The sequence below is a fragment of the Hemitrygon akajei genome, chromosome 1 (genome assembly GCF_048418815.1).
Source record: "Hemitrygon akajei chromosome 1, sHemAka1.3, whole genome shotgun sequence".
NCBI lineage: Eukaryota > Metazoa > Chordata > Chondrichthyes > Myliobatiformes > Dasyatidae > Hemitrygon > Hemitrygon akajei.
Window position 1 is genome coordinate 221,834,974 of NC_133124.1, and position 26,964 is coordinate 221,861,937.

Consider the following 26,964-nt stretch of genomic DNA (forward strand, 5'->3'; position numbering starts at 1 on the left):
GGGCTAACCCCTATTGAAATCAATGGATCTGGGGTTGAGAGGGTGAACAGCTTTAAGTTCCTCGGCATAAACATCACCGAGGACCTCGTGGGCTGCACATACCGGCTGTGTGGTGAAAAAGGCACCACAGTGTCTCTTTCACCCTAGACGGTTGAAGAAATTTGGTATGGGCCCCCAAATCCTAAGAACTTTCTACAGAGACACAACTAAGAGCATCCTGACTCGCTGCATCACTGCCTGGTACGGGAACTGTACTTGCCTCAATCGCAGGACCCTGCAGAGAGTGGTGCGGACAGCCCACCACATCTGTAGATGTGAAATTCCCACTATTCAGGATATTTACAAAGATGGATGTGTTAAAAAGGCCAAAGGATCATTGGGACCTGAGTCACCCCAACCACAAAAAGCTCCAGCTGCTACCATCTGGGAAAAGGTACCGCAGCATAAAAGCCAGGACCAAAAGGGTCCAGGACAGCTTTTTCCACCAGGCCATCAGACTGATTAATCCATGCTGACACAACTGTATTTCTATGCTGTATTGTTGTACATACTATTTATTATAAATTACTATAAGTTGCATATTGTACATTTAGACAGAGATGTGACATAAAGATTTTTATTCCTCATGTATATGGATCTAAGTAATAAAGTCAATTCAATTCAGTAACATCAGGAACTCCTCTAGACTTGAAGTCAAGTTCAGAAGTGGAGCAAGAGTTCAGCTGCCTGTTCATCTGACTCTCAGTGCATTCCCAAATTCTATTCTACTGTACTCTACAGAGCCACCATCAAGTCTTCAGTGCAACTGAGCATAGGGTATTCCCACAGCTAGGCTCCAAGATCAGGAATGCTGGGCCTCAAGTAATAATGGAAACAAACTCAAAATAACTTTGAAAAGACAGAGCAAAGATGGCTAAAAAGAAATAAAACACTGCTGCACTTTTGGAAGAGAACAGGTAGATCATAGAACAGTATGTTCTATGATGTTTGGCTCATAATATTGTGCCTACTCTAAGATCAATCTAACCCTTCCCTCCTACATAGCCCTCCATGTGCCTATCATGGTGTCTCTTAAATCTTCCTAATGTATCTGTTTTAACCACCATTCCTGGCAAAGTATTGCATTCACTCACCATTCCCTGTGGGAAAAACCTATCTCTGACATCTCCCCTAAGCTTTCCTACACTCACCTTACAAGGATATCCTCTGGTATTGGCCATTGCTGCAATGGGAAAAAGGCACTGGCTGTCTACTCTATCTATGCCACTTACAATCCTATATCCCTCTCATCCTCCATCACTCCAAAGAGAAGAGCCTGACATCACTTAACGTTTCCTAGTAAGACATGCTCTATATTTCAATCAGTATCCTGGTAAACCTCCTCTGCTTTGACATGCTTCCTATAATGAGGCAACTAAACTGAACATAATGGTCCAAGTGTGGTCTAACCAGGATTTTACAGAGCTGCAGCAGTACCTTGCAACTCTTGAACTCAAACTGCGACTAACAAAGTCAATAAACCATATGCCTTCAGAACCACTCTATCAACTTGCACGTCAACATTGAGTAATCTATGGTCTTGGATCTCAAGATCCCTTTATTCCTCCACACTAAGAATTCTGCTATTAACCTAGCACTTGGCCTTCAAATTTGATCTTCCAAAGTATATCACTCATACTTTCCTGGATTGAATTCCATTTGTCATTTCTTTGTCCAACTCTGCACCTTAAGGTCCTGTTGTTACCTACAACAAGCTTCTACACAATCCATAACACCACCAACCTTCATGTCATCTGCAAACCTACTAACTCAATCTTCCACTTCCTCATCCAAGTCATTTATAAAACCCACAAGAGCAGGGTTTCCGAAACTGAACCCCGCAAAACACCACTAGTCACCAATTTCCAAGCTGAATATGTTCCATTTAATAACACTCTCTGCCTATTAAGAATGAGCCAATTCTGAATCCACCCAGACAAGCTTCCAGTGATCTCATGCCTCACGACTTCTGGATGAGCCTTCCATGGAGAATCTTACCAAGCACCTTACTAAAATCCATATACACCACATCTCCCAGTCAAGATGGTGCAACACTTGCTTGGTTGACATTTTTCAGATAGCTCACAAAAGTGTCTTTTTTTAAAAAACTTGGGCTACGTCTAGACTACACTGGATAAATCCATAACCAAAGTCTTTTCTCTTTGTTTTAACCCTTCGTCCACACTAAAATGGTGTTTTCGTCCCCTGAAACCGGAGCTTTTCAGAAACGCTCTCCAAAGTGTGTATTTTTGAAAACGCCACTCGGGCAGATCAGTGTGGATGGGGTAACCGGAGAAATCTGAACACGCTGTCAGACGGCAGTGCTCCATTTCATTGTTTTCCTGAACACAACCTAACAATTTCAGAACAAACAGCAACGAGATAAAAGCCAGAAGAGTTAGAAATGTACTCACCAAATACTTTGACCCATAACTTACTGAATAAATAAGTATACTCACTTCACCCTATTTTTTGTCCTTGATTGTATGAAGATGGTTTACCTATTTATGCAAGCACTTCGCTGACAATAGATGAGTTACAGCCTGATGTACCATTGTATGGAAATACAAGATAATACTGATGCAGACATGTTTTACACATTTAACAAGGAGCTTTATTAATGCAACAGAGTTAATCAGTTTTTCAATGTTCGTCGTCAGCCAGGTCATACAATCCGTGAACTCCTTGTTGCTTGCCTCCATACGCTTCAGTATTTGTTTTTTTAAATTTTTAAATCCTCCTGCACGAGAGCCCACAGCTGCCCATCGTTTAAGTTTTTCTAGTCTGTAACTGAACAAACACGTACCATCTTTCACAGCGAGATTCAACACCAAACATGTCGCTTGTTTTCAGTAGATGTGTCCTGCACATGCGCAGTAGGAGGAGATTCACCGAAATCTCTGTTTCAACGTGGACGGAGATATTTTTAAAAATGCATAGTGTGGACGCGTATCGTTTTTGTGCGAAACCGGCGCTTTCAAAGTTATCCAGTCCAGTGTGGATGTAGCCTTATTTTACATCTGTTTCTCACTTTAAACGTGTTTCGGGAACTGCCAGACCCTAAGATTTACAGTTTGGAGATTGATTGAACGATGCAGCGCTTTACTGTCTCCAAGATGATTCCGGAAACCGAGTACATACTCAGATGGCCTCAATGCGAAGGAACTTTGAGACGAGGCACGAGCTGAAGTTCGACTCTATTCCACCGTTTAATGCATCCATTAAATCACTGATTAAAGGGAGAAGGCAGAATGAGGTATCGCATCAAATGCAGACTCGATGAATGTTGGTGATATTGGAGGATGGTATCGTGGTTCTGCATTTATGGATTAGACTGTTGCATTTATGGGCTGTAGACTTTTTCAGACTTAAGGTCTTTATATTCTGTTTTCTAAATTACCTGTTCTCTTTCTATTTTGTTGTGTGGGGAAGATTTTTAAGGGTTGATGTTCTGTTAGTTTATTCTGTGTGCGTGGGGGTGGGGATTTGGGGGTCGATGTTCCTGTTCCATTTTGTCAGGTGGGGGGAGGGAGTGGGTTGGAGTTGCATTTGATGTTTCTCTCCGAATGACATTCATGCTCTTTCTTTGTTTCGTGGATATCTGGAGAAGACGAATTTCAGAGTTGTATATGGATGCAGGCTTTGATAAGAAATTAACCTTTGAACCTTTGCACTGCTCTACCTTTACCAACCTGTTCTCAAAAAAACTCAGTCAGTCTCATCAGGAAACACCTGCCCCTGACAAATCCATGCTAACTATCCCTAATAAGACTAGGCTTCTCCAAATGCTTGTAAATCCTGTCTTTGAGAACCCTCACCCTCTCCATTAGATGCAAGACTCACTGGCCTATATATCCCAAAATTATCCCTATTACATTTCGTGAACAACGGAAAACTATTTGTTATCCTTCAATCCTTTGGTACAACTTCTGTAGACAAGGAGGACTTTGCTGGAACGTAGGCAAAGGAAGTAAATCAAACGCTCAAACATCTTCATCTATGATCTATGTAACACGCTGTAATGTTTCATGCTAATGTAATGGTTTCTCTGTAGCAGCAGTGTTTGGGTTATTACTAGAGATAACAGGGACTTTGGAATGTGCGCTGGCCAATGAGGGGAGCTGTTTTTCTTTCTTGGGAGCCTAAGCGAAGGTTTCGCTGTCTGTTGTTCAGCGGAAGATGGAGAGAGAAGATGACAGAACGGGGAAGTTGTAGTCTGCAGGACAGAGTGGACTTGGAATGGGGTCAGGAGTTGACACCCGAGGGAAAAAAAACGATGGAGAATGAACAGACAGGGAAAACTGTGAGCTCCAACGTTGCACATTAGACTTGTTTCATGAGAATGGGCCCTTTTTCTTTTTTGTTTTTTTACTAACCTATAGGCAAATTAAGAATTATAAAACTCAATCATTTAATTGCATATTGTGCATTGTTTGTTATTTCATGGTACAGGTTTACCCTACTATCCAAAAGTAGAGCGTTCTTATTAAACCTTTTGTAAGCTGAAATGACGTAAAGTGAAGAAGCAATTACCATTAATTTATATGGGAAACATTTTTGAGCGTTCCCAGACCCAAAAAATAACCAACCAAATCATACCAAATAACCATGAAACCTAAAATAACACTAACATATAGTAAAAGCAGAAATGATATGATAAATACACAGCCTATATAAAGTAGAATTTAGAAGATTGAGGGGGGAATCGTATTGAAACATATAAAATTCTAAAGGGATTGGACAGGCTGGATGCAGGAAGATTGTTTCCAATGTCGGGGAAGTCCAGAACGAGGGGTCACAGTTTAAGGATAAATGGGAAGCCTTTTAGGACCAAGATGAGGAAAAACTTCTTCACACAGAGAGTGGTGAATCTGTGGAATTCTCTACCACAGGAAACAGTTGAGGCCGGTTCATTGGCTATATTTAAGAGGAAGTTAGATATGGCCCTTGTGGCTAAAGGGATCAGGGGTATGGAGAGAAAGCAGGTACAGGGTTCTGAGTTGGATGATCAGCCATGATCATACTGAATGGCGGTGCAGGCTTCAAGGGCCAAATGGCCTACTCCTGCACCTATTTTCTATGTTTCTATGTTTTTTTTTAGAAATAATGTACGTACAGTGTAGTTTCACTTACCAGAATCGGTAAATTGCAGTTTCTTCACAGTTAAACACTTGCTTATACGAATAACCACCATCTGTAAATCAGCCGAAGCACTCTCTCCAGTAACGTTTAAGCTATGAAACTGCCTCGTCTCAACAACCCATCAAACCACCCATGATTACCTTTAAATTCCACTTTTGCAACACTTTCTTCACTAGCTCTCTTAGGCTTTTCTGATACCTTAGGACACATCTTGCTAACAGATGCACAAAATAAATCGAGATAAAGCACAGATGCTCACGGACACAGTTCAAAGCTATGGCGGCTTGATGCTGAGTGTAGTTCCTGGGAAGGAGCTTGGTGGCGCCACTCTCGCTGCTTGGGGTGTGCGCTGCCTCTATAACGGCTTGCTACAAAACAAACGCTGAACACTATTTTCGCTTTTCGCCTTTTTTCATAAAAGTGAAAATCCTCTTCAGATTTCTTTCAGTTAGTGAAAACAGGTACTAATGTAGGTCTTTCATAAAAGTGAAGTGGCGTAAAGTGAACTTTCGAAAAGCGGGGGATACCTGTACTGATTTGTAACGGGAACACATCACGCAGCATTCACCCAAACAAGATTTCTCACGTCTGGCCGGGCCAGAGGCTGGCTGCCCCTAGATTAAGCCACTGGCCAAACCTGAGGGTTACATCTAGATTATAACTGAATATTGCAGTTACATCAGTCTATCTTGGAAACTTGCACTGTAATATCTAAAAAGCTAGAAACTGAAGCTGGAACATTTGGCACCTACGTGGACTCTGAACTGGGGAGAGGCTGCATCTGATAAAGAACTGTAACTTTATTTTATGCAACACACACAAAATGCTGGAAGAACTCATCAGGTCAGGCAGCATCTATGGAAATGAATAAGCAATCAATGCTTTGGGCCAAGAACCTTCTTTAGGAGTGAGAAGGGGGGGAAGACACTAGAATAAAAAGGTGCAGAAGGGGAAGGGGACTAGCTGGAAGGTGATAGGTGAAACCTGATGGACGGGAGAAGTCAAAGGCTGTGAAGAAAGAATCTGATAGGGGAGTGGACCACAGCAGATGGGGGGGAGGGGGAGGAACAGGACCCAGGGGAAGTAATAGGCAGGTATGATTTGAGGAACAGAGTGGAGAATAGAGGAAGAGGGAGGTAGAGCATTTTTTTTTAAACCAGAAGGAGAAATCAATATTCATGCCATCAGGATGGAGACTACCCAGATGGAAAACAAGGTATTGCTCATCTGTCCTGAGGTGACCTCATCTTGGCACAAGAGGAGGCCATGAAGGGAAACTTCTTCACTCACAGAGTCGCAAGAGTGTGGAATGAGCTGCCAGTGCAAGTGGTGCATGTGGAGTACTGTCAACAGTTCTGGGCCCCTTATCTCAGAAATAATGTGTCGTCATTGGAGAGAGTCATGAGGAGGTTCACAAGAATGATCATGGGAATTAAGGGTTTAATGTTTGAGGAGCGTTTGGCAGCTTTGGGCCTGTACTCACTGGAATTTAAAAGAATGCATGGGAATCTCACTGAAATCTACCGAATGTTGAAAGGACTAGGTAAGGTGGATGTGGAGAAGATGTTCCCTATGGTGGGGGTATCCAGATCTAGAGGGCACAGCCTCAAAATTGAGGAGTGACTTTATAGAACAGCAGTAAGGAGGAATTTTTTTTTTAGCCAGAGTATAGTGAATCTATGGAATGCTTTGCCATAGATTGTGGTGTAAGCCAACTCCGTGGGTATACTTAAGGTGGAGGTTGATAGTTTCCTGATCGGTCAAAGGATGTCGAGAAGGCAGGTGTATGGAGTTGAGTGGGATCTGGGATCAGCTATGATGGAATGGTGGAACAGACTCAATGGGTGAATGGCTTAATTCTGCTTCTGTCTTATTGTCTTATGTAAACTCAATTTCAACATTTAAGAGAAGTTTGGTTAGGTTCATGGACAGTAGGGTGATGAAAGACTATGGTCCCGGTGCAGATCAATGGGAGAAGACAGTTTAAATGACTCATCATGGACTGAATAGGTCGAAGGTCCTGTTTCTGGGCTGTACTTTTCTATGATTCTATGAATCAGAATTAAAATGTTTGGCCACCGGGAATTTCTGCTTATGGTGGATGGAGCAGGCGTGCTTGACAAAGCGGTCCCCCAATTTACAACAGATCTCACCAATGTAGAGGAGGCTGCATCGAGAGCATCAGACACAATAGGCGACCCCATTAGATTTACTGGTGAAGTGTTGCCTCACCTGGAAGGACTATTTGGGACTCTGAATGGAGGTGACGGAAGAGATGTATGGTCAGGTGTAGCACTTAGGCCACTTACAGGGTTAAGTGCCAGGAGGGAGATTAGTGAGGAGGGACAAATGGACAAGAAAAATCATGAAGGGAGCTATCCATGTGGAAAACACCGGGGGGGGGGGGGGGGGTATTAAGTAAAGATAATGGTAGGATATCTTTAGAGATAGTGAAAGTTACAGAGAATGATGTATTGAATGCCGAGGCTGATGGGGTTATAGATAAGGACAAGAGTGTTTGGGAAAAATACATGTCCTCAGAATCAAAAAACATTGTTAAAACGAACTTGATTATTCTTAGTTCATGAACTCAAGAAGTGCCCACCAATTAAAAAATGTTTACCCACAGCAATACCTACCTGCAAAAACCTTGTAACATCAGCAATGACATTCCTAAATACATACTCTTCCTTCTGGCAGTCAAACCAGCCCAGTTTGGTGATTCGGGCAAAGAGCTGAATGAGAGCTTGTGTTACAAAGTTTGCCAGTTTCGGTCTGGTCGCCAGGTAATTCAAGACATAGTTTCCTAATGTCAAAACAGAAAGGGAGAATTAATTAAGCTCCATAACAAATCATTGTGGTCTTATAAGACCAAAAGACACCAGGGAAGAATCAGTCCATTTGGTCCAACACAATTTCCCTGCTATTCCATCATGCCTGATTTGTTTTGTAATTTATATTAGTTCTTATTCTAAATTACATTAATTCGATGATGCAAAGGTTGGGGGTGTTGTAGATAGTCTGGAGGGTTGTCAGAGGTTACAGCGGGACATCAATAGGATGCAGAACTGGACTGAGAAGTGGCAGATGGACTTCAACCCAGATAAGTGTGAAGTGGTTCATTTTGATAGGTCCAATTTGAACACAGAATATAAAATAAATGGTAAGACTCTTGGCAGTGTGGAGGATCTGGGAGATCTTGAGGTCTGTGTCGATAGGACACTCAAAACAGCTGCGCAGGTTGACAGTGTTGTTAAGAAGGCTTATGGTGTGTTGACATTCATCAACCATGGGATTGAGTTCAAAAGCCGTGAGGTAATGTTACTGCTATATGAGATCTTGGTCAGACCCCACTTGGAGTAATGTTCAGTTCCAGTCACCTCACTACAGGAAGGATGTAGATAATACAGAGAGAGTGCACAAGACATTTACAAGGATGTTGCCTGGATTGGAGAGTGTACCTTATGACAATAGGTTATGTGTATCTGGCCTTTTCTCCTTGGAGCATCAGAGGATGAGAGGTGACCTGATAGAGGTGTATAAGATGATGAGAGGCATTGATCGTGTGGATAGTCAGAGTCTTTTTCCCCAGGACTGAAATGGCTAACACGAGGGGGCATAATTTTAAGGTGCTTGGAAATAGGCAGAGAGAGTGTCAGGGGTAGATTTTTCACAAAGAGAGCGGTGGATGCGTGGAATGCACTACTGCCGGTGGTGATGGAAGTGGATACAATAGGGTATTTTAAGAGCCTCTTAGATAGGTACATGGAGCATAGAAAGATAGAGGGCTATGCACTAGGGAAATTCTAGGCGGTCTCTAGAATAGGTTACATGGCCCGCAAAACATTGTGGGCATAAGGGCCTGTAACGTGCTGTAAATTTCTATGCTCTATGTTCTTATTTTTTTGCGCTATACTGCTGCCACAAAACAACAAATTCGCACCAGATAAGACAGTACTTTGTTTGCAAGATTGTTTTTTTCTCTCTTTGCACATTATGTGTTTGATCGTGTTATTTTTTATATAAGGGGTTTTAGATTTTTTGTTTTTCTGGCTGCCTGCAAGGAGGCAAATCTCAAGGTTGTATAAAGTATACATAGTTTGATAATAAATGCACTTCGAATTTTGAACAATGATTCTGAATGTGATTCAGATTGTACTCCTCTAAGTGAACATTGCCAATTAGGTTTATCCTGCCAGCCAGCACTCACAAGGAATCCCCAAATCTCATTTACGACTCAACAGTCAAAGGAAACACGGGTAAAACTGGGCCACTGGAGACCACCTCATCGGCCGGTGGTTTCCTCCTCCACAGTCAATGGTTTGCAAAGATTTTCCAGAAAGTCTTTCTTCATTGATGTTTCCATACCAATGGCTCAACCTCAGAATAGAGGGAGTCCATTTAGAACAGAAATAAGGAGGAATCTCATTAGCCATACAATGGTGAAGCTGTGGAATTAATTGCCACAAGCGGCTGTGGAGGCCAAGTCACTGGATATATTTAAAGCGGAGGTTGATAGGTTCTTGATTAGTCAGGGCATCTAAGGCTACAGAAAGGTGGCAGTAGTGTGGGATGGAGAGGGATAAATCAGCCATGATGGAATGGCATAGCAGACTCAGCAGGCTGAATGGCCTATTTCTGCTCCTATGTTTTATGGTCTTTTGATTCATGCACCGTGCACAATTTTATTCTGTGAATAGAAACATCTACAGGTAGGAAATAATCAACATTTCAGGTCAAAGATCCTTCAACAGAACTGAAACAAAGAGCAAGTCAGAGAGCCGAGTGTTAGGCTACTCAAAGCTGTCAAGGTAACCCCATATAAAAGAGCAACAATTAGAAACAGAGGAGGTAAAATAATGAAACAGGGAGGTACAGCCACAGCAGTCTAGAAAACAGCTATTTGAAATCATTAAATATAGTGTTATATCCTGAACCTGGAGGAAAATGTAGATGGATCAGTTAGTAGATTTGTAGATGATACAAAGATCAGAGATGGAGATAGTGTAGAAGAGTACCAGAAAATACAGCAGGATATAGATCAGTTGCAGATATGGGTGGATGGCAGGAGGAGTTTAATCTGGTCAAATAATACATAAAACATTGGGCCAAATGGTCTATTTCTGCTCCATCAAGCCTGTCCCATCATTCCATCATGACTGATTTACCATCTTTCTCAACCTCTTCTCCCCAGAATTCAAGACTGTTTAATGTCAGCTTCTGTACACAAGTGTAAAGGAGAACAAAATGAATTCCACAGATTAGCCAGAGGATGGTGAAAGAAATTCCTCCTAATCTTAGTAACTAATTACTAAGTAAATTAGTCCAGTACAACACAGTGGGCCAAATGATATATTCCAGTGCCACCCTTGTATTCTGAGGCAATTCTTGCTTTCTGAGGTGTTGCACTTTGGGGACTAAAACTGTTACTGGCAGGACCTTAACAGTGTTGATGTACAGAGTAAGCTTGGGTCCAACTTCATACCTCCCCAAAAGTAGTTGCACAGATTGATGGGACGGTAAAGCCATGGCATGATTGCCTTTATTAGTTGAGGCACTGAGTTCAGGCACCAGAAAGTTATAGTGCAGCTTTATAAAACTCTGGTTAATACACATTCACTCAGCAGAATCAGAATCAAGTTTATTATCACCAGCATGTGTCATGAAATTTATTAACTCAACAGCAGCAGTTCAATACAATACATAATATAAAAGAAAAATATAATATAATAAAAAATATAATAATCATCAGTGTGTATATAAATACACACACACACACACACACATGAAGTCAGAAGTTTACATACATCTTAGCCAAATACATTTAAACTCAGTTTTTTTTCACAATTCCTGACATTTAATCCTAGAAAACTTTGCCTGTCTTAGGTCAGTTAGGATCACAACTTTAGTTTAAGGATGTGAAATGTCAGAATAATAGAGAATGATTTATTTCAGCTTTTATTTCTTCCATCATATTCCCAGTGGGTTAGAAGTTTACATGCACTTTGTTAGTATTTGGTAGCATTGCCTTTAAATTGTTTAACTTGGGTCAAACGTTTTGGGCAGCCTTCTACAAGCTTCTCACAATAAGTTGCTGGAATTTTGTTCCATTCCTCCAGGCAGAACTGGTGTAACTAAGTCAGGATTACAGGCCTCCTTGCTCGCACACGCTTTTTCAGTTCTGCCCACAAATTTCCATCAGATTGAGGTCAGGGCTTTGTGATGGCCACGACAATACCTTGACTTTGTTGTCCTTAAGCAATTTTGCCACAACTTTGGAGTCATTGTCCATTTGGAAGACCCATTTGCGACCGAGCTTTAACTTCCTGGCTGATGCCTTGAGATGTTGCTTCAATATAACCAGATAATTTTCCTTCCTCATGATGCCATCTATTTTGTGAAGTGCACCAGTCCCTCCTGCAGCAAAGCACCCCCACAACATGATGCTGCCACCCCCATACTTCACGGTTGGGATGGTGTTCTTCGGCTTGGAAGCCTCATCCATTTTCCTCCAAACATAATGACGGTCGTTATGGTCAAACAGTTCAATTTTTGTTATGGAGTCTCAAGATGGCGCTCATGGAGTAAACCGCATCTAGGCTTTGCTCCAAACCTTTTACGTTTTTTTTAACCTACAAACACCCCTTAAACTTATTTTAAAGGGGTCTAAACATATAGAATTTTTTTAAAAACTATTTGAATTACTCTCAACCCGCTGAAATGTCTAGAGCAAAAGAACCGAAACAGACGAAAGAACCGTTAACTTTAGAAGTTGTTGTGAAGTTTATAGACGCTAGATTTGATGAATTGGAGAAAAAATTACTTGGAAGATTTGCACAGTATGACAATCGTTTGAGATCACTCGAAGAAAAGTTCCTGACCTTTTCACGGGAATCAAATGAACAACAAGCAAGCATTTTGGCTCTTGAAGAAGCTGCTCGTAAGAAGGATCGTATAATCGAAAAAATGCAAGAAGAGCAAACTTCGACGACCCAACAGATGGAACGCTATAAAGCTAAAATTACTGATTTGGAAAATCGTTCTCGAAGACAAAATCTTCGGTTAATTGGAATCCCGGAAAAATTTGAAAGCGGTGATCTGACCGTTTTCTTCTCCAAATTTCTAGTGGATGTCCTGGGCGAAGATGTCCTGGATAACCCCCCATTAATCGATCGGGCTCACAGAGTCTCTAGATATCGGGCAGATTCAAGTCTGAAACCACGGCACATAATTCTCAGGATCCATTATCCTCACATCAAAGAACGACTGATTCGTGCGGCTCGTAAAAAAGGTATGATAACCTATCAAAATTTTAATTTTCGCATTCTGGAGGACTATAGCCCCGAAGTACTACGGGCTAGGCTGGCTTTCAGATCGGTTATGTCGAATTTTCACCAGAAAGGCTACAAGCAAGCGTTGCTGTTTCCAGCACACCTGAGAGTCACCCTTCAAGATGGATCTTTTCGGCTGTTTAAATCGCCAGCGGATGCTCAAGGTTTCCTGGAACAATGACATTTGATCGGGCTGATCAATGTAATCTAGCCTATAGATTTGGATCTGGTATAGATTGACGTTTGGGTTCTTTTTTGATACGGTTCATATATATTTCTTTTATACGATTAAAGCTCTCTTTTTTCTACCGGGTTTATTCCGATTTCATATTTTTATATATTACTAACCGATTAATGTTGAAGATGACCTATTAGGGTTATTTTTTTTCTTTTTTTTAATCGATATACGCTCTTTTTTTATATTTTTAGCATTTGAATATTAAGATTTGGAAGAATAAAATGGCGTTTCTTCTTCCCGACAGACTCCAGTGTCTGTAGCGTCATAACTGTTTTGATCTGTTCGAAAGTGTTAAACCTTCATTTATTGTTTTAATTTTTTTAACCCTTTTGATAATATACATTTATAACACTAATTTTATATTTTAATTTTTCCTATATCAACCCTTTTTTTATAATGTGGGTTGTTTGTATTTTTTTTAACTTTGTTACGTCTGAGTTGCCGTCTTGAGACAAGGGGGTAATTTTAGTATTAGATCGCTCGCTTGCCTCTGTTTGGCTTTTTTCCTGGGGTTTTGAGGGTGGTGGGAGGGAGATTTTTCTTTTTTTTCTTTTTTCTGCTTGCTTTTTGCTTAGTTTTACTTCATGGGCTTATATGAAACTACTAAAATGGCTGCGGTGCTGTGACTTCCGGCTTCCCTTTGAACTTACTTTCCCCTTCCGAGTTCATGAGTTCACTTTTCTTTTAAACCTATATGTTAACTGTAATATATATTGTCAATATGGATAAGACTATTAACTTTGTTTCTTGGAATACTAATGGTTTAAATCATCCGATTAAACGGAAAAAAGTATTCAAAGTATTCCATAGAATGAATGCGAATGTTATTTTTGTACAAGAGACTCATGTTAGGAAGGTGGATAGTCAGAGGTTGTTTAGGTTTTGGAAGGGCCAACAGTATCACTCAAATTCGCAAGCCAAAGTGAGAGGTGTTTCTATTTTTATAGACTCATCAACTGCTTTTATACATTATGAAACAATTTCAGACCCGCAAGGTAGATTTTTGCTTATTACTGGGTTGCTTTTTAATCAAAAAGTTGTTTTAGTTAATGTTTATGCTCCAAATACTGACTGTCCTGAATTTTTTAAATGTTTATTTACATCCTTTCCTAATTTGAATCAATACAGATTGATAATGGGCGGGGATTTCAATTGTTGTTTAAACCCTTTGATGGATAGATCCAAACCCATTCAAACTTTTCCGAACAAATCGGCTTCTCTTATTAATTCTTTCATGATTGATTCAGCTATCTGTGAAATCTGGCGTTTTCTACACCCTAATGATAAAGAGTTCTCATACTTTTCCCATGTGCATCATAATTACTCAAGGATTGACTACTTTTTCATTGATCAGCACTTCCTTACAGATGTCATGGATTGCAAATACGACTCTATTGTTATATCTGATCATGCACCTTTGAAGTTATCTATTAAGGTGACGGATTCACATATTAGTACTAAAAGTTGGAGGTTTAATTCTGTTTTACTGCAGGACTCTGACTTTATTAACTTTATTAAACAGCAAATTGATTTGTTTTTCTCAATAAATTCCACAGCAGACATCTCTAGTGGAACTCTCTGGGATACTTTTAAGGCATATATTCGTGGACAGATTATTTCATATTCTGCCGGAGTTAGGAAACGAACTAACTCTAAAATATCAACATTAGTTGATAAAATTAAGGCAATTGATAAGATTTATGCATTGACCCCTAGTAAAGAACTTTATAAAGAAAGGGTGGAACTTCAAATGGAGCATAGTTTATTGTTAACCTCTTCGATTGAAAGTCAGTTAATTAAATCGAAAGCTCAATTTTATACATATGGAGATAAGTCTGGTAAATTACTAGCTAACCAATTGAAAATTGTTTCGGATAAGCGACAAATTACTAAGATTCGTAAACAAGATGGTACTCTGACGATTGATCACAAAGAGATAAATACAGCCTTTCAAGATTTTTATAATTCTTTATATCAATCAGAATGTACTAAAGACTCTTCTATAATGAGTGAATTTTTAAGGAAATTGAATATTCCAAAAGTAACTGCTGAGGATAGTGTAATTTTGGATACACCTATTACGGAGTCTGAAATAGAAAAGGCCATTTTCTTAATGAACTCGGGTAAAGCTTCGGGCCCAGATGGTTTTTCTGCAGAATTTTTTAAATCCTTTTCTTCTATACTTTCTCCTTGGCTTTGTAAAATTTTTAAAGATGCATTAAGTATAGGTAAACTACCACAATCTTTTTATGAAGCTTCTATTTCTTTAATTCTTAAAAAAGATAAAGATCCCACTGAATGTGCATCTTATCGGCCTATATCTTTGCTGAATATGGACTTTAAGATTTTTAGTAAAATCCTGGCTGTTAGATTAGAAAATATATTGCCTCGGATTATTTCTGAGGATCAGACTGGATTTATTAAAAATCGTTATTCATCTTTTAATATTAGAAAATTAATTAATATTGCTTATACTTCTTCATCTAAAATCCCAGAATGTGTCATCTCCTTAGATGCCGAAAAAGCATTTGATAGAGTCGAATGGTCATATTTATTTAATACTTTGCAACATTTTAATTTTAGTTCAAAATTTATATCATGGATTAAATTAATATATCAGAAACCTTTAGCTTCGGTTTTCACTAATAATCAAAGATCCCCTTTTTTTCAACTATTTCGGGGTACAAGGCAAGGTTGTCCTTTAAGCCCTTTATTATTTGACATTGCTTTGGAACCCTTGGCTATAGCTATTCGTGAATCACCCAATATTTTAGGTATTACCCGCGGGGAGACGATGTATAAGGTATCATTATATGCAGATGATTTGTTATTATATATATCTGATCCTGAAAGATCTATTCCTGCTATTTCTTCTTTGCTTGCTCAATTTAGTAACTTCTCTGGGTATAAATTGAATTTTAATAAGAGTGAACTTTTTCCATTAAATATGCATACTCCAATTTATAATCGGGTACCATATAGAATTGTTACAGACTATTTTACTTATTTAGGTATTAAAATTACTAAAAAACATAAAGATTTATTTAAAACTAATTTTTTGCCTTTAATAGATCAAATTAAGCAACTTGCTAATAGGTGGTCCCCACTATCTATGTCTTTGGTAGGTAGAATTAATGCCATTAAGATGATGATACTACCTAAATTTTTATACCTATTTCAAGCATTACCAATTTTTATTCCTAAATCTTTTTTTGATACAGTTGATTCCAAAATATCGTCGTATTTGTGGCAGAACAAAAATCCTAGGTTAGCTAAAAAATATTTACAGAAGCCTAAGAAGGAGGGCGGTTTGGCTCTACCAAACTTAAGATTTTACTATTGGGCAGTTAATATACGGTATTTGATATTTTGGACACAAGAATCGACTACAGTTGCTGGCCCACAATGGGTAAATTTGGAATGTAAATCTGTGCAAGATTTCTCATTGATTTCAATCTTAGGATCTTCACTTCCCTTTTCGTTATTTAAAATGAATAAACAGATAACTAATCCTATAGTCAAGTATACATTACGAATCTGGTTTCAATTTCGTAAATTTTTTGGTTTGAATAAGTTTATACTGTCAAGCCCTATAACAGCTAATTACTTTTTTCGACCATCTTCCATAGATCAAGCCTTTTATTTATGGAAAACAAAAGGTATAACATGTTTTCGTGATCTGTTTTTGGATGATAACATTATGTCCTTCGAACAATTATCTAATAAATATAATTTATCTAAAACCCATTTTTTTAGATATCTACAAATTAGAAATTTTTTATATAATGAACTAAAGTCTTTTTCGAAAGAATGTCCATTGGACATTACAGAAAGAATTTTAGCTCTTAATCCTTGTCAAAAGGGTCTTGTTGCTATCATTTATAATATGATTATGAATATACAACCAGATATATCTGAAAAAATTAAGAAGGAATGGCAGGAAGAACTGCATTGCCCTATTTCTACTGAGCAATGGGAAAAAATTTTATTATTGGTAAACTCATCCTCTATATGTGCTAAACATACTCTAATACAATTTAAGGTCGTACACAGAGCTCATATGTCTAAAGATAAACTTGCTCGATTTTACTCGTATGTTAATCCAACCTGTGATAGATGTCATTCTGATATAGCTTCGTTGACTCATATGTTTGGGTCCTGTCCTTGCTTACATAACTATTGGAAAGATATTTTTAATATTATTTCAAGAGTTTTAAATATTAATCTCCAACCACACCCTTTTACTGCAATTTTTGGCCTACCAATGATGGATAATAAGTGTTTATCCGCTTCATCCCAACGAATGATTGCATTTATTACACTAATGGCTAGAAGATCCATTTTACTGAATTGGAAAGAAGCCAATCCTCCAACAGTATCTCAGTGGTTTTCCCAAACTATTTCCTGTTTAAGTTTAGAAAAAATTAGAAGTGTGGTTTTCGATCCTTCAGTTAAATTTGAGGAAACTTGGAGACCATTTATCCAGCATTTTCATATGAATTATACGGTCTGATCCTGAACCTTATTGTCACTATCCTGAATTGTGTGGATGGAGGTTGGGAGTCATAGGCACTACTGTATATATATAACATTATGCGATTGCCCATGTTGGTTAGTTTTTTTTTCTATTTAGTTGTTGTTTTTTTTTTTGTTTTGGGGGGGGTTTTTTCTTAATCATTTATATTATTATATGAGTTTGAGAGATTCTATGTATGGATCAATATATATTTGAATGTTTATCAATCTATTATGTACTCTCAAATGTCTTGTAACAATATTTTTCTTCTGTTTTTTTTCAAAAAACTAATAAAAAGATTTGAAAAGAAAAGAAAGAAACAGTTCAATTTTTGTTTCATCACACCAAAGGACATTTCTCAAAAATGTAAGATCTTTGTCCCCATGTAAACTTGCAAACTGTAGTCTGGATTTTTTATGGTGGTTTTGGAGCAGTGGCTTCTTCCTTACTGAGCAGCCTTTCAGGTTATGTCGATATAGGACTCCTTTTACTGTGGATATAGATACTTGTCTACCTGTTTCCTCCAGCATCTTCACAAGGTCCTTAGCTGTTGTTCTGGGACTGATTTGCACTTTTCGCGCCAAAGTACTTTCATCTCTAGGAGACAGAATGTGTCTCCTTCCTGAGAGGTATGATGGCTGCGTGGTTCCATGGTGTTTATACTTGCATTCTATAGTTTGTACAGATGAACGTGGTACCTTCAGGCGTTTGGAAATTGCTCCCAAGGATGAACCAGACTTGTGGAGGTCCACAGTTTTTTTTCTTGGCTGATTTTGTTTGGAAACTTCTGACCCAGTGGAATTGTGATATAGTCAATTAAAAGTGAAATAATCTGTCTGTAAACAATTGTTGGAAAAATTACCGGTACTCGTGTCATGCACAAAGTAGATGTCCTCAACTTCTTGCCAAAACTATAGTTTGCTAATATAAAATCTGTGGAGTGGTTAAACAATGAGTTTTAATTACTTCAACCGAAGTGTATGTAAACTTCCAACTTTGTGAGTGTATAGAGATAGAATAGATTAAAAATCATGCAAAAAACAGAAATAACACAGATTAAAGAAGTGAGGTAGTGTTCAAGGGTTCAATGTCCATTTTGGAATCAGACGGCAGAGGGGAAGAAGCTGTTCCTGAATCGTTGAGTGTGTGCCTTCAGGCTTCTGTACCTCCTACCTGATAAAAATGAGAAAAGGGCATGCCCTAGGTGCTGGAGGTCCTTAGTAATGGGCGCTGCCTTTCTGAGACACCTATCACAAATCCACAGATTGTGGCCTTCCGGTTAGGAAGTCAGTGATCCAATTGCAGAGGGAGGTATGGAGGCCCAGGTTCTGCAACTTCTCAATAAGGATTGTGGGAATGACAGTGTTAATTGTTGAGCTATAATATGCTGACGTATGTGTTTGTGTTGTCCAGATGGTTTAAGGCCGTGTGAAGAACCATTGAGATTGCATCTGCAATTGACCTATTGTGGTGATAGGCAAATTGCAATGGGTCCAGGTCCTTGCTGAGGCAGTAGTATAGTCTTGTCATGACCAGCTTCTCAAAGCATTTCAGCAGTGTAGATGCGAATACTACCGGACGATTGTCATTAAGGCAGCTCACATTATTCTCCTTTGGCACCGGTATAATTGTTGCCTTTTTGAAGCAACTGGGAACTTCTGCCCATAGAAGTGAGAGGTTGAAAATGTCCTTGAATACTCCTGCCAGTTGGTTGGCACAGGTTTTCAGAGCTTTACCAAGTACTCCATCAGGACCTTCGCCTTGCGAGGGTTCACTCTCTTTAAAGACAGCCTAACATTGGCCTCTGAGGCAGAGATCACAGGATCATCAGATGCAGCAGGGATTTTCACAGCTGTAGTTGCGTTCTCCCTTTCAAAGCAGACATAGTTGAATTCATTTAATAGTGAAGCATCGTTGCCATTCATGCTATTGGGTTTCGTTTTGCAAACCCTGCCAGAGTTGTCGTACATCCGATGTAGTCTCCAACATCTTTGAAATTGTCTCTTTGCCCTTGAAATAGCCTTCTGCATATCATACCTGGTTTTCTCATAGAGGCCTGGGTCGCCAGACTTGAATACCACAGATCTAGCAACTGCAGCATTCTCATCCAGGTTTGAAGATGAATCCCTGAATACAGTCTATTCCACCGATTCAAAGCAGTCCTGTAGGCGCTCCTGTGCTTCCCTTGTCCGTACCTTCTTGGTCCTCACTACTGGTGCTGCAGTCTTCAGTCTCTGCCTATACCCAGGGAGTAGAATTACAGCCAGGTGATCAGACTTCCCGAAGAGAGGGCGTGAAATAACATGGTAGGCATTCTTGATGGTGGTGTAACAATGGTTCAGTATGTTACTTCCTCTAGTATTGCAAGTGATCTGTTGATGGTAATTGCTTAAGTGATTTTTACAGACTGGCCTGGTTAAAATCCCCTAAAACGATGGTGAAGGAGTTAGGGTGTGTTGTTTTGTGCATGTTGATCCCATTGCCCAGATATTCTAAAGCATAGGAAGGATGTGAAGACTTTGCAGAGTGCAGAAGAGGTTTACCAGGATGCTCTCTGGATTAGAGGGCATGTGCTATTGGGAGAGGTTAACAAACTTATAGATTGTTTTCTCAGAAGCTCAGGGAGATCTAAAGGAAGTTTATAAGATTATGAGGAGGTATTTAAGGTGAGAGGAGCTAAGGTGAAATAAGATGTGCAGGGTGAATTATCTTTTTTAAAAAAACAGAGAGAATGAAGTGTGCCTGGAATGCCAGGGGTGGTGATGGAGACAAGTATGATAGACACATCAAGAGCCTCTTAGATCAGCACATGAATGTGCAAAGAATGGAGGGGCACAGACATTGCACATGCAGAAGGGATTAGTTTAGTAAGGCATTCAATTTTTAAATTAATTATTTCAGCACAACATTATGAGCCAAATGGCATTTTCCTGTACTGGAATGTTTTACATAGGGCAAATCGCAAATCTGGGATTCTGAACTGGCTTGCGCATATAAAATAGAGTAAGATTGATTGGCTATTTCCTTAAGGTTGTTATAGCCGGGGTGGTAATGGGGACAAGTTCCCACTACCCATTAAGTGCTCCCAATAGCGTGCACCTCAAATAGCCACTGATAAAAGTCCAGCTCCTAACTTTCACGTGTGGCTTACCTACTAAGCCCGATGGAACTGTTTCTACTCACAGGAGAAGGGGCAAAGGTGGGTTACTGGTGCCTTAAAACCAATCGCTTCAGGTAGATGGGCCTCTCCAATGCTGTATTGTTCAGAGTTCTCACGTTATGGCAGGTTCAGATGGTTAATGAGAGGTTAGCACGGAACTCCCAGTTGTGAGATTCTCTCCTTGTAAGAAAGGGTCCTACCACGGGAGTTCAGTAAGATTCTCTCTCACTGCTCCCCCTCTGTGAGCTTGCACTCTGCGATCTATATTTTGTTTCTCCAAAGTAGAAAAGACAGTGAACACTAAAAATAACACACTAAATTGGAAGTACAAGTAAATTGTTGCCTTATCTACAACCTACCACAGACGCTGCATCTGCCTTTCCCACCCCTCCCTTTCACTTTTCTGATAAGGGATCCCTAGTTTGAAAAACAGACTCTGTTTTGTTCCCTACTACGCTGCTAAGTGCTTCCAGCATTTAGTATTAATTTACAAGTACAAACTTAATTGATTAAAGTCATCATTATCATTATGACCCATGTCGTATGACATAGGCGATCATGGTCTTGGAAATTTCTTGGAAAATTTTTCTACAGAAGTGGTTTACCATTGCCTTCTACTGGGCAGTGTCTTTACAAGACGGATGACCCTAGCCATTACTCTTCAGAGGTTGTCTGCCTGGTGTCAGTGGTCACATAATCACCAGCTACTCATACGACCATCCACAACCTGCTCCCATGGCTTCATGTGATCCTGATCAGGGGAGGAGGCTAAGCAGATGCTACACCTTGCTCAAGGGTGACCTGCATGCTAGCAGAGGGATGAAGCACCTTACACCTCCTTTAGCAGAGATCTAGCTCCATCCCATCACCCAACTCACACAAAATGTTGGAGGAACTCAGCAAGTCACACAGCATCTATGGAAATGAATAAACAGTTGATGCTTTGGGCTGAGACCCTTCACCAGGATTAAACTAATTTGGGGAGCCTGCCCCAAAGTACTTTATATTCCCCACTTTGGGTATGATTGCTATTGAAAAGTGGGAAATAATATGGACAGAATTAAATGCCAACAATATAAACAAATTATAAGATTTGGGTTGGTACCAGAGAAAACTCCACAATATATGGAGCGTAAATTTAATGCCTCATCTGAACAGTGTTAGAAGTCTTCCCTGAGCTTTGCATTGGATTATTGTATTGTCTCTGGAGAGAGAAAGCAAAAATAGTACCCAAACTATGATGGAAGTGGCCACTGTTAAGAAGGCAAATGGTCTGCTGGCCTTCATTAGTCAGGGGATTCAGTTCAAGAGCTATCAGGTAGCATTGCAACTCTTTAAGACTCAGGTTAGATCACACTTGGAATATTGTGCTTAGTTTTGTGGTTAGAGAATACAGAGGGGATTTACCAAAATGAGGATAGGTTGAGCAAGCTAGGGCTTATCACTTTAGATTGAAGGGAGCTGAAGGTGACTTGATAGAGGTGTTCTAGATGACAAGTGGCATACATCAAGTGGACAGTCACAGACTTTTTCCCAGGGCGGAAAGAGCTGATATGAGGGAGTATATTTTAAGGTTATCAGAGGCAAGTTTTTTTTGAATACACAGAAGGTGAGGGGCATGTTGAACACCCTATGTGTCGTGGTGGAGGCAGAGACATTAGGAGCATTTAAGAAACTCTTAGAAAAGCACATAGATGAAAGAAAGATAGAGGGCTATATAGGAGGGAAATGTTCAATTGACCTTAGAGCAAGTTAAAAAGGTCAGTATAACATCGTGGGCCAAAGGGCCTGTACTGTACTGTAATATTCTGTTTCTTGTTATTACACTGCAGGAGAATGGACTCAGAACACTGATCAACACATGATTATGTAAAAGGAGGAGGCTGTGCTGCAATATTGATTAATATATCCACTATGTGGTACCCATTGCAGTATATCCTGTAAGGCTCTATGGGGTGGGGCAGGGGTGGTAAAGAACTCCTTACAGTCAACAGGGAAGATAGGTAGACTAGGGTTACAATAGTAGGGATTTCAACTTCCACAGTATTAAAGGGAGTACTTTAATGTGAAAAATGTAGAGGGTGAAATTTTACATGTGAAAAGATGAGTTCAGGTGCAATGTAAGGGTTATGTGCCATGTCTTTCTATGAGCATGATTGTTCTTGGCAAGTTTTTCAACAGAAGTGGTTTGCTATTGGCTTCTTCTGGGCAGTGTCTTTAAAAGATGGGTGACCCCAGCAATTATCAATACACTTCAGAGATTGTCTGCTGGGTGTCAGTGGTCGCATAACCAGGACTTGTAAGATGAACCAGCTGTTCATGTGACCATGCACCACCTGCTCCCATAGCTTCACGTGCCCCCAGGCCAAACAGTTGCTACACTTTGCCCAACAGTGACTTGCAGACTAGTAAAGTGAAGGCGTGCCTTACACATCCTTCGGTAGAGACGTATCATTATCATTTTAACCCCATTTCATGTGGAAAAGATTGATTAGATTGCAGACTTTGTGCCTCTTAAGAAGAGCATAGATAAAAAACATGTTCTATACTTACGTATGTCAGTACGTTGTTCTAAAGGCAAAGGGTTGTTTGTTCGTGAGACAAGCTTTGTAAGGCAGGTTGCCGCCAGCAACTGTGAATACGATGACTGGAGAACAATAAGAGGAAGATTTTAGAAAACAAGCTATTTCTTAGACTTACATTACTGTCAAATGAACTGGTAGTGTAGGAAATATTGCTATTTCTTTGTAAAATACTTAAATTTGAAAAAAGTGCAGTTTTGGTGAGGTCCAGGTTATGGTTCCTAACAATGCAAGATTAATTAAAGGCACATTTCTGTTCCAGGAGAAAAGGGAGACACTGCCTGGCGGAGCGGTCGGAGTAGCGTGAATCAAAGTAGAAGGGCTTTGGCTCACTGGGGCTTTGACAAGGTAAAGAGGCAAGTTACTTTCATATCTCTTTTTTCCTGGAAAATAGTGGGTATGACTGCATGGCCAGTTTTCTACTCTGGGTGTCAGATATGGGATACCTGGGAGACTTCCAGCCTCCTAGAGGGCCACATCTGCACCAGGTGCATCAAGTTACAGCTCCTCAGAGACTGAGTTAGGGAACTGGAGCTGCAGCTTGATGACCTTCAGCTTGTTCGGGAAAGTGAGGAGGTGATCAACAGGAGCTACAGGCAAATAGTTACACCAGGGCCACAGGAGACAGAGAGGAGAGCGTCATGTAGTGGAGAGCACCCTTACGGCCATCCCTCCATAACAATAACGACTCCATTTTGAGAACTGCTGGGGGGGGAGAGGAGAAAGTGACCTACCTGGAGGAAGCAACAGTGGCCGTGCTTCTGGCACTGTCTGGCCCTGTGGCTCAGAAGGGTAGGGTATATAAAAGGATGGCAGCAGTAATAGGAGACTCTATAGTTAGGGGGACAGATAGGCAGTACTGTGGGCACGAAAAAAAACCAAGGACAGTAGTTTGCCTTCCAGGTGCCAGGGCTCGTGATGTTTCTGAACGGGATCCACAATATCATGAAATGGGAGGGTGAGCAGCCAGAGGTCTAGTACATTTTGGTTCCAATGACATAGGTAGAATTTGAAAGCAGAATGCAGGGAGTTAGGAAGGAAGCTGAGAAGCAGGACCTCAAGGGTGGTAATCTTGGGATTGCTGCCTTTGCCACCCGACAGTGAATAAAGGAATAAAATGAGGTGGCAGATAAATGTGTGGCTGAAGGATTGGAGCAGGGGGCAGGGATTCAGATTTCTGGATCATTGGGACCTCTTCAGGTGCAGGTGTGACAAAAAAGTCAGGTTGCACCTGAAGTGGAGAGGAACCAATATCAGAGGAAGGTTTGCTAATGCTGTTGGGGAGGGTTTAAACTAGATTTGCAGGGGCGTGGGAACCAAATTGAAGAGGCAGAGAACAGGGTGGTTGGCACACAAATAGAGATAGCTTGTAGGAAATTTGTGAGGAAGGATAGGTAGAGGATAGAGCAAAGATACACTCAGCCTGATGGTTTGAGATGTGTTTGTTTATGATACTCCTTGTACTCAAATAATGTGGATGAACTTGGATCAATATGTGGAATTATGATGCTGTGGTCATTACAGAGGCTTGGATGTCTCAGTGGCAGGAATGGCTGCCGAGTGTGTCAGGCTTCAGATGTTTCAAAAAGGACAAGGAGGGTGGCAAAAGAGGTACGGGCGCGGAATGGCTATCAAGGATAGTGTCCTGGCTGCAGAAAAGGAGGAAGTCATTGAGGGATTGTCTACTGAGTCAGTATGAAAATAGAAATCTATAGTACATTACAGGCCCTTTGGCCCACAATGTTGTGCCAACCATGTAAACCTATTCTAGAAACTGTCTAGAAGTTGCCTACTGCATATCCATCTACTTTTCTAAACTCCATGTACCTAACTAAGAGCCTCTTAAAAGACCCTATTCCATCCGCCTCTACCACCGTCGCTGGCAATGCATTCCACGCACCCACTACTGTGTCAGAGAAGTCAGAAACAGGAAAGGGACAATAACTTTCTTTTTAAAAAAAAATAGACCTCCTAATAGTAACAGGGACATTGAGGAACAGATAAGGAGGCATGTTCTGGAATGGTGCAATAATAATGTGTGTAGGCCTCCGTTAGTCTCAATAGACCATGGATTTGCACCTTGGAAAGTTTCCAGGGCGCAAGCCTGGGCAAGTTTTTTTTTTAAATGGAAGACCGGCAGTTGCCCAAGCTGCAAGTCTACCCTCTCCACGCCACCAATGTTGTCCAAGGGAAGGGCAATAATAATAGGGTTGCTGCAATGGGAGATTTTAACTTTCCTAATATTGACTGGCATCTCCTTAAATTAAGCTGTATTTGATCTGTTATTGGGAAATGAATCTGATCAGGTGTCAGATCTCTCAGTGGGAGAGCATTTTGGAGCTAGTGATCACAATTCCATCTCCTTCACCGTAGTGCTGGAGAGGGATAGGAGCAGAAAATTTGGGAAAACATTTAATTGAAGTAGGGGGAAATATGATACTATTAGACAGGAACTTGTGAGCATAAATTGAGAGCAGATGTTCTCAGGGAAATGCACAGCAGAAATGTGACAAATGCTCAGGAAACATTTGCATGGAGTTCTACATAGGCATGTTCCATTGAGGCAGGGAAAGGATGATAGGGTAAAAGAACCATGGTGTATAAAGAATGTAGAAAATCAAGTTAAGAAGAAAAGCTTACAAAAGGTTCAAGAAACTAAGTACAGTTAGAGCTACAGAAAATTATAGGGTGCCATGATGGAGCTCAAGAATGAAATTAGGAGAGCTAGAAGGAGTCATGAGAAGACTTTGGCGAGCAGGATTAAGGAAAACCCCAAGGCATTCTACAAGTATGTGAAGAGCAAAAGGATGAGCCACGTGAGAATAGGACCAATCAGGTGCTATAGTGGAAGCATGTACATGGAGTCGGAAGAGGTAGCAGAGGTACTTCATGAATACCTTGCTTCAGTATTCCCCAGGGAAGAGGATCTTGGCAATTCTGGAGATGACTTACGGTGGACTGAAGTGCTTAAGCGTATAGACTTTAAGAAAGAGGATGTGCTGGAGCTTTTGAAAAACATTAAGCTCGGTAAGTCGCCAGGACCAGATGAGATATATCCCAGGCTACTGTGGGAAGAGAGGGAGGAGATTGTCGAGTCTCTGGTGATGATCTTTGCATCATCAATAGGGACAGGATTGGAGGATTGCAAATGTTTTACCCTTGTTCAAGAAAGGGAGTAGAGATAACCCAGGAAATTATAGACCAGTGAGTCTGACTTCAGTGGTGGGCATATGTTGTTGAAGATCCTGAGAGGTAGGATTTATGAGCACTTGGAGAGACATAACCTGATTAGGGGATAGTCAGCATGGCTTTGTCAAGGGCAGGTCATGCCTTACGAGCCTGATTGAATTCTTTGAGGATGTAACAAAACACACTGATGAAGGTGGAGTAGTGGACATAGGGTATATGGATTTCAGTAAGGTATTTGATAAGGTTCCCCATGCAAGGTTCATTCAGAAAGTAAAGAGGCATAGGATCCAAGGAGACCTTGCTTTGTGGATCCAGAAATGGCTTGCCAACAGAAGACAAAGGGTGGCTGAAGATAGCTCATATTCTGCATGGAGGTATGCACACACAAAACAAATAAGTTCACAAAATAGTATTTAAACTGAATGGAGTGCACAGCACGGGGAAAACAGTTCGCTGTTCTATTGACGAGACCACCATGGTGGCAAGGTATTCATTAGACTCAAAGCCTGAGAGAAGAAGCCGCTACCCAGTCCTAGTCTTGATGCTCATGTAGCTCCTTCCTCACTGTAGTGGGTCAAAAAGATTGTGGGATAGGTGGTAGGGACCTTCAACAATGCTTCGGATGATTCACATACAACACTCTCGGTAAATATCACAAATAGTGGAGAGGGAGACCCCGCCAATCCTCTTGGCATATTTTAATATTCTCTGTAGGGTCTTGTGGTGCAATGCCTTGCAGCTTCTGAACCACATAATGATGCAGCCAG

At 40.4% G+C, this 26,964-nt stretch overlaps 1 protein-coding gene across 1 annotated transcript in view; it reads right to left on the minus strand.

Moving 5' to 3' along the window:
• The window catches only part of xpo7 (exportin 7), a 191,711-nt gene that overhangs the window by 133,661 nt on the left and 31,086 nt on the right, over nt 1–26,964 (minus strand). Inside the window, exons 3-4 of the mRNA XM_073061943.1 lie at nt 22,980–23,073; nt 7,821–7,987 (exon numbers count right to left, since the gene is read on the minus strand). Coding sequence (XP_072918044.1) covers nt 7,821–7,987; nt 22,980–23,073 — 261 coding nt within the window. The remainder of the gene's footprint in view (nt 1–7,820; nt 7,988–22,979; nt 23,074–26,964) is intronic.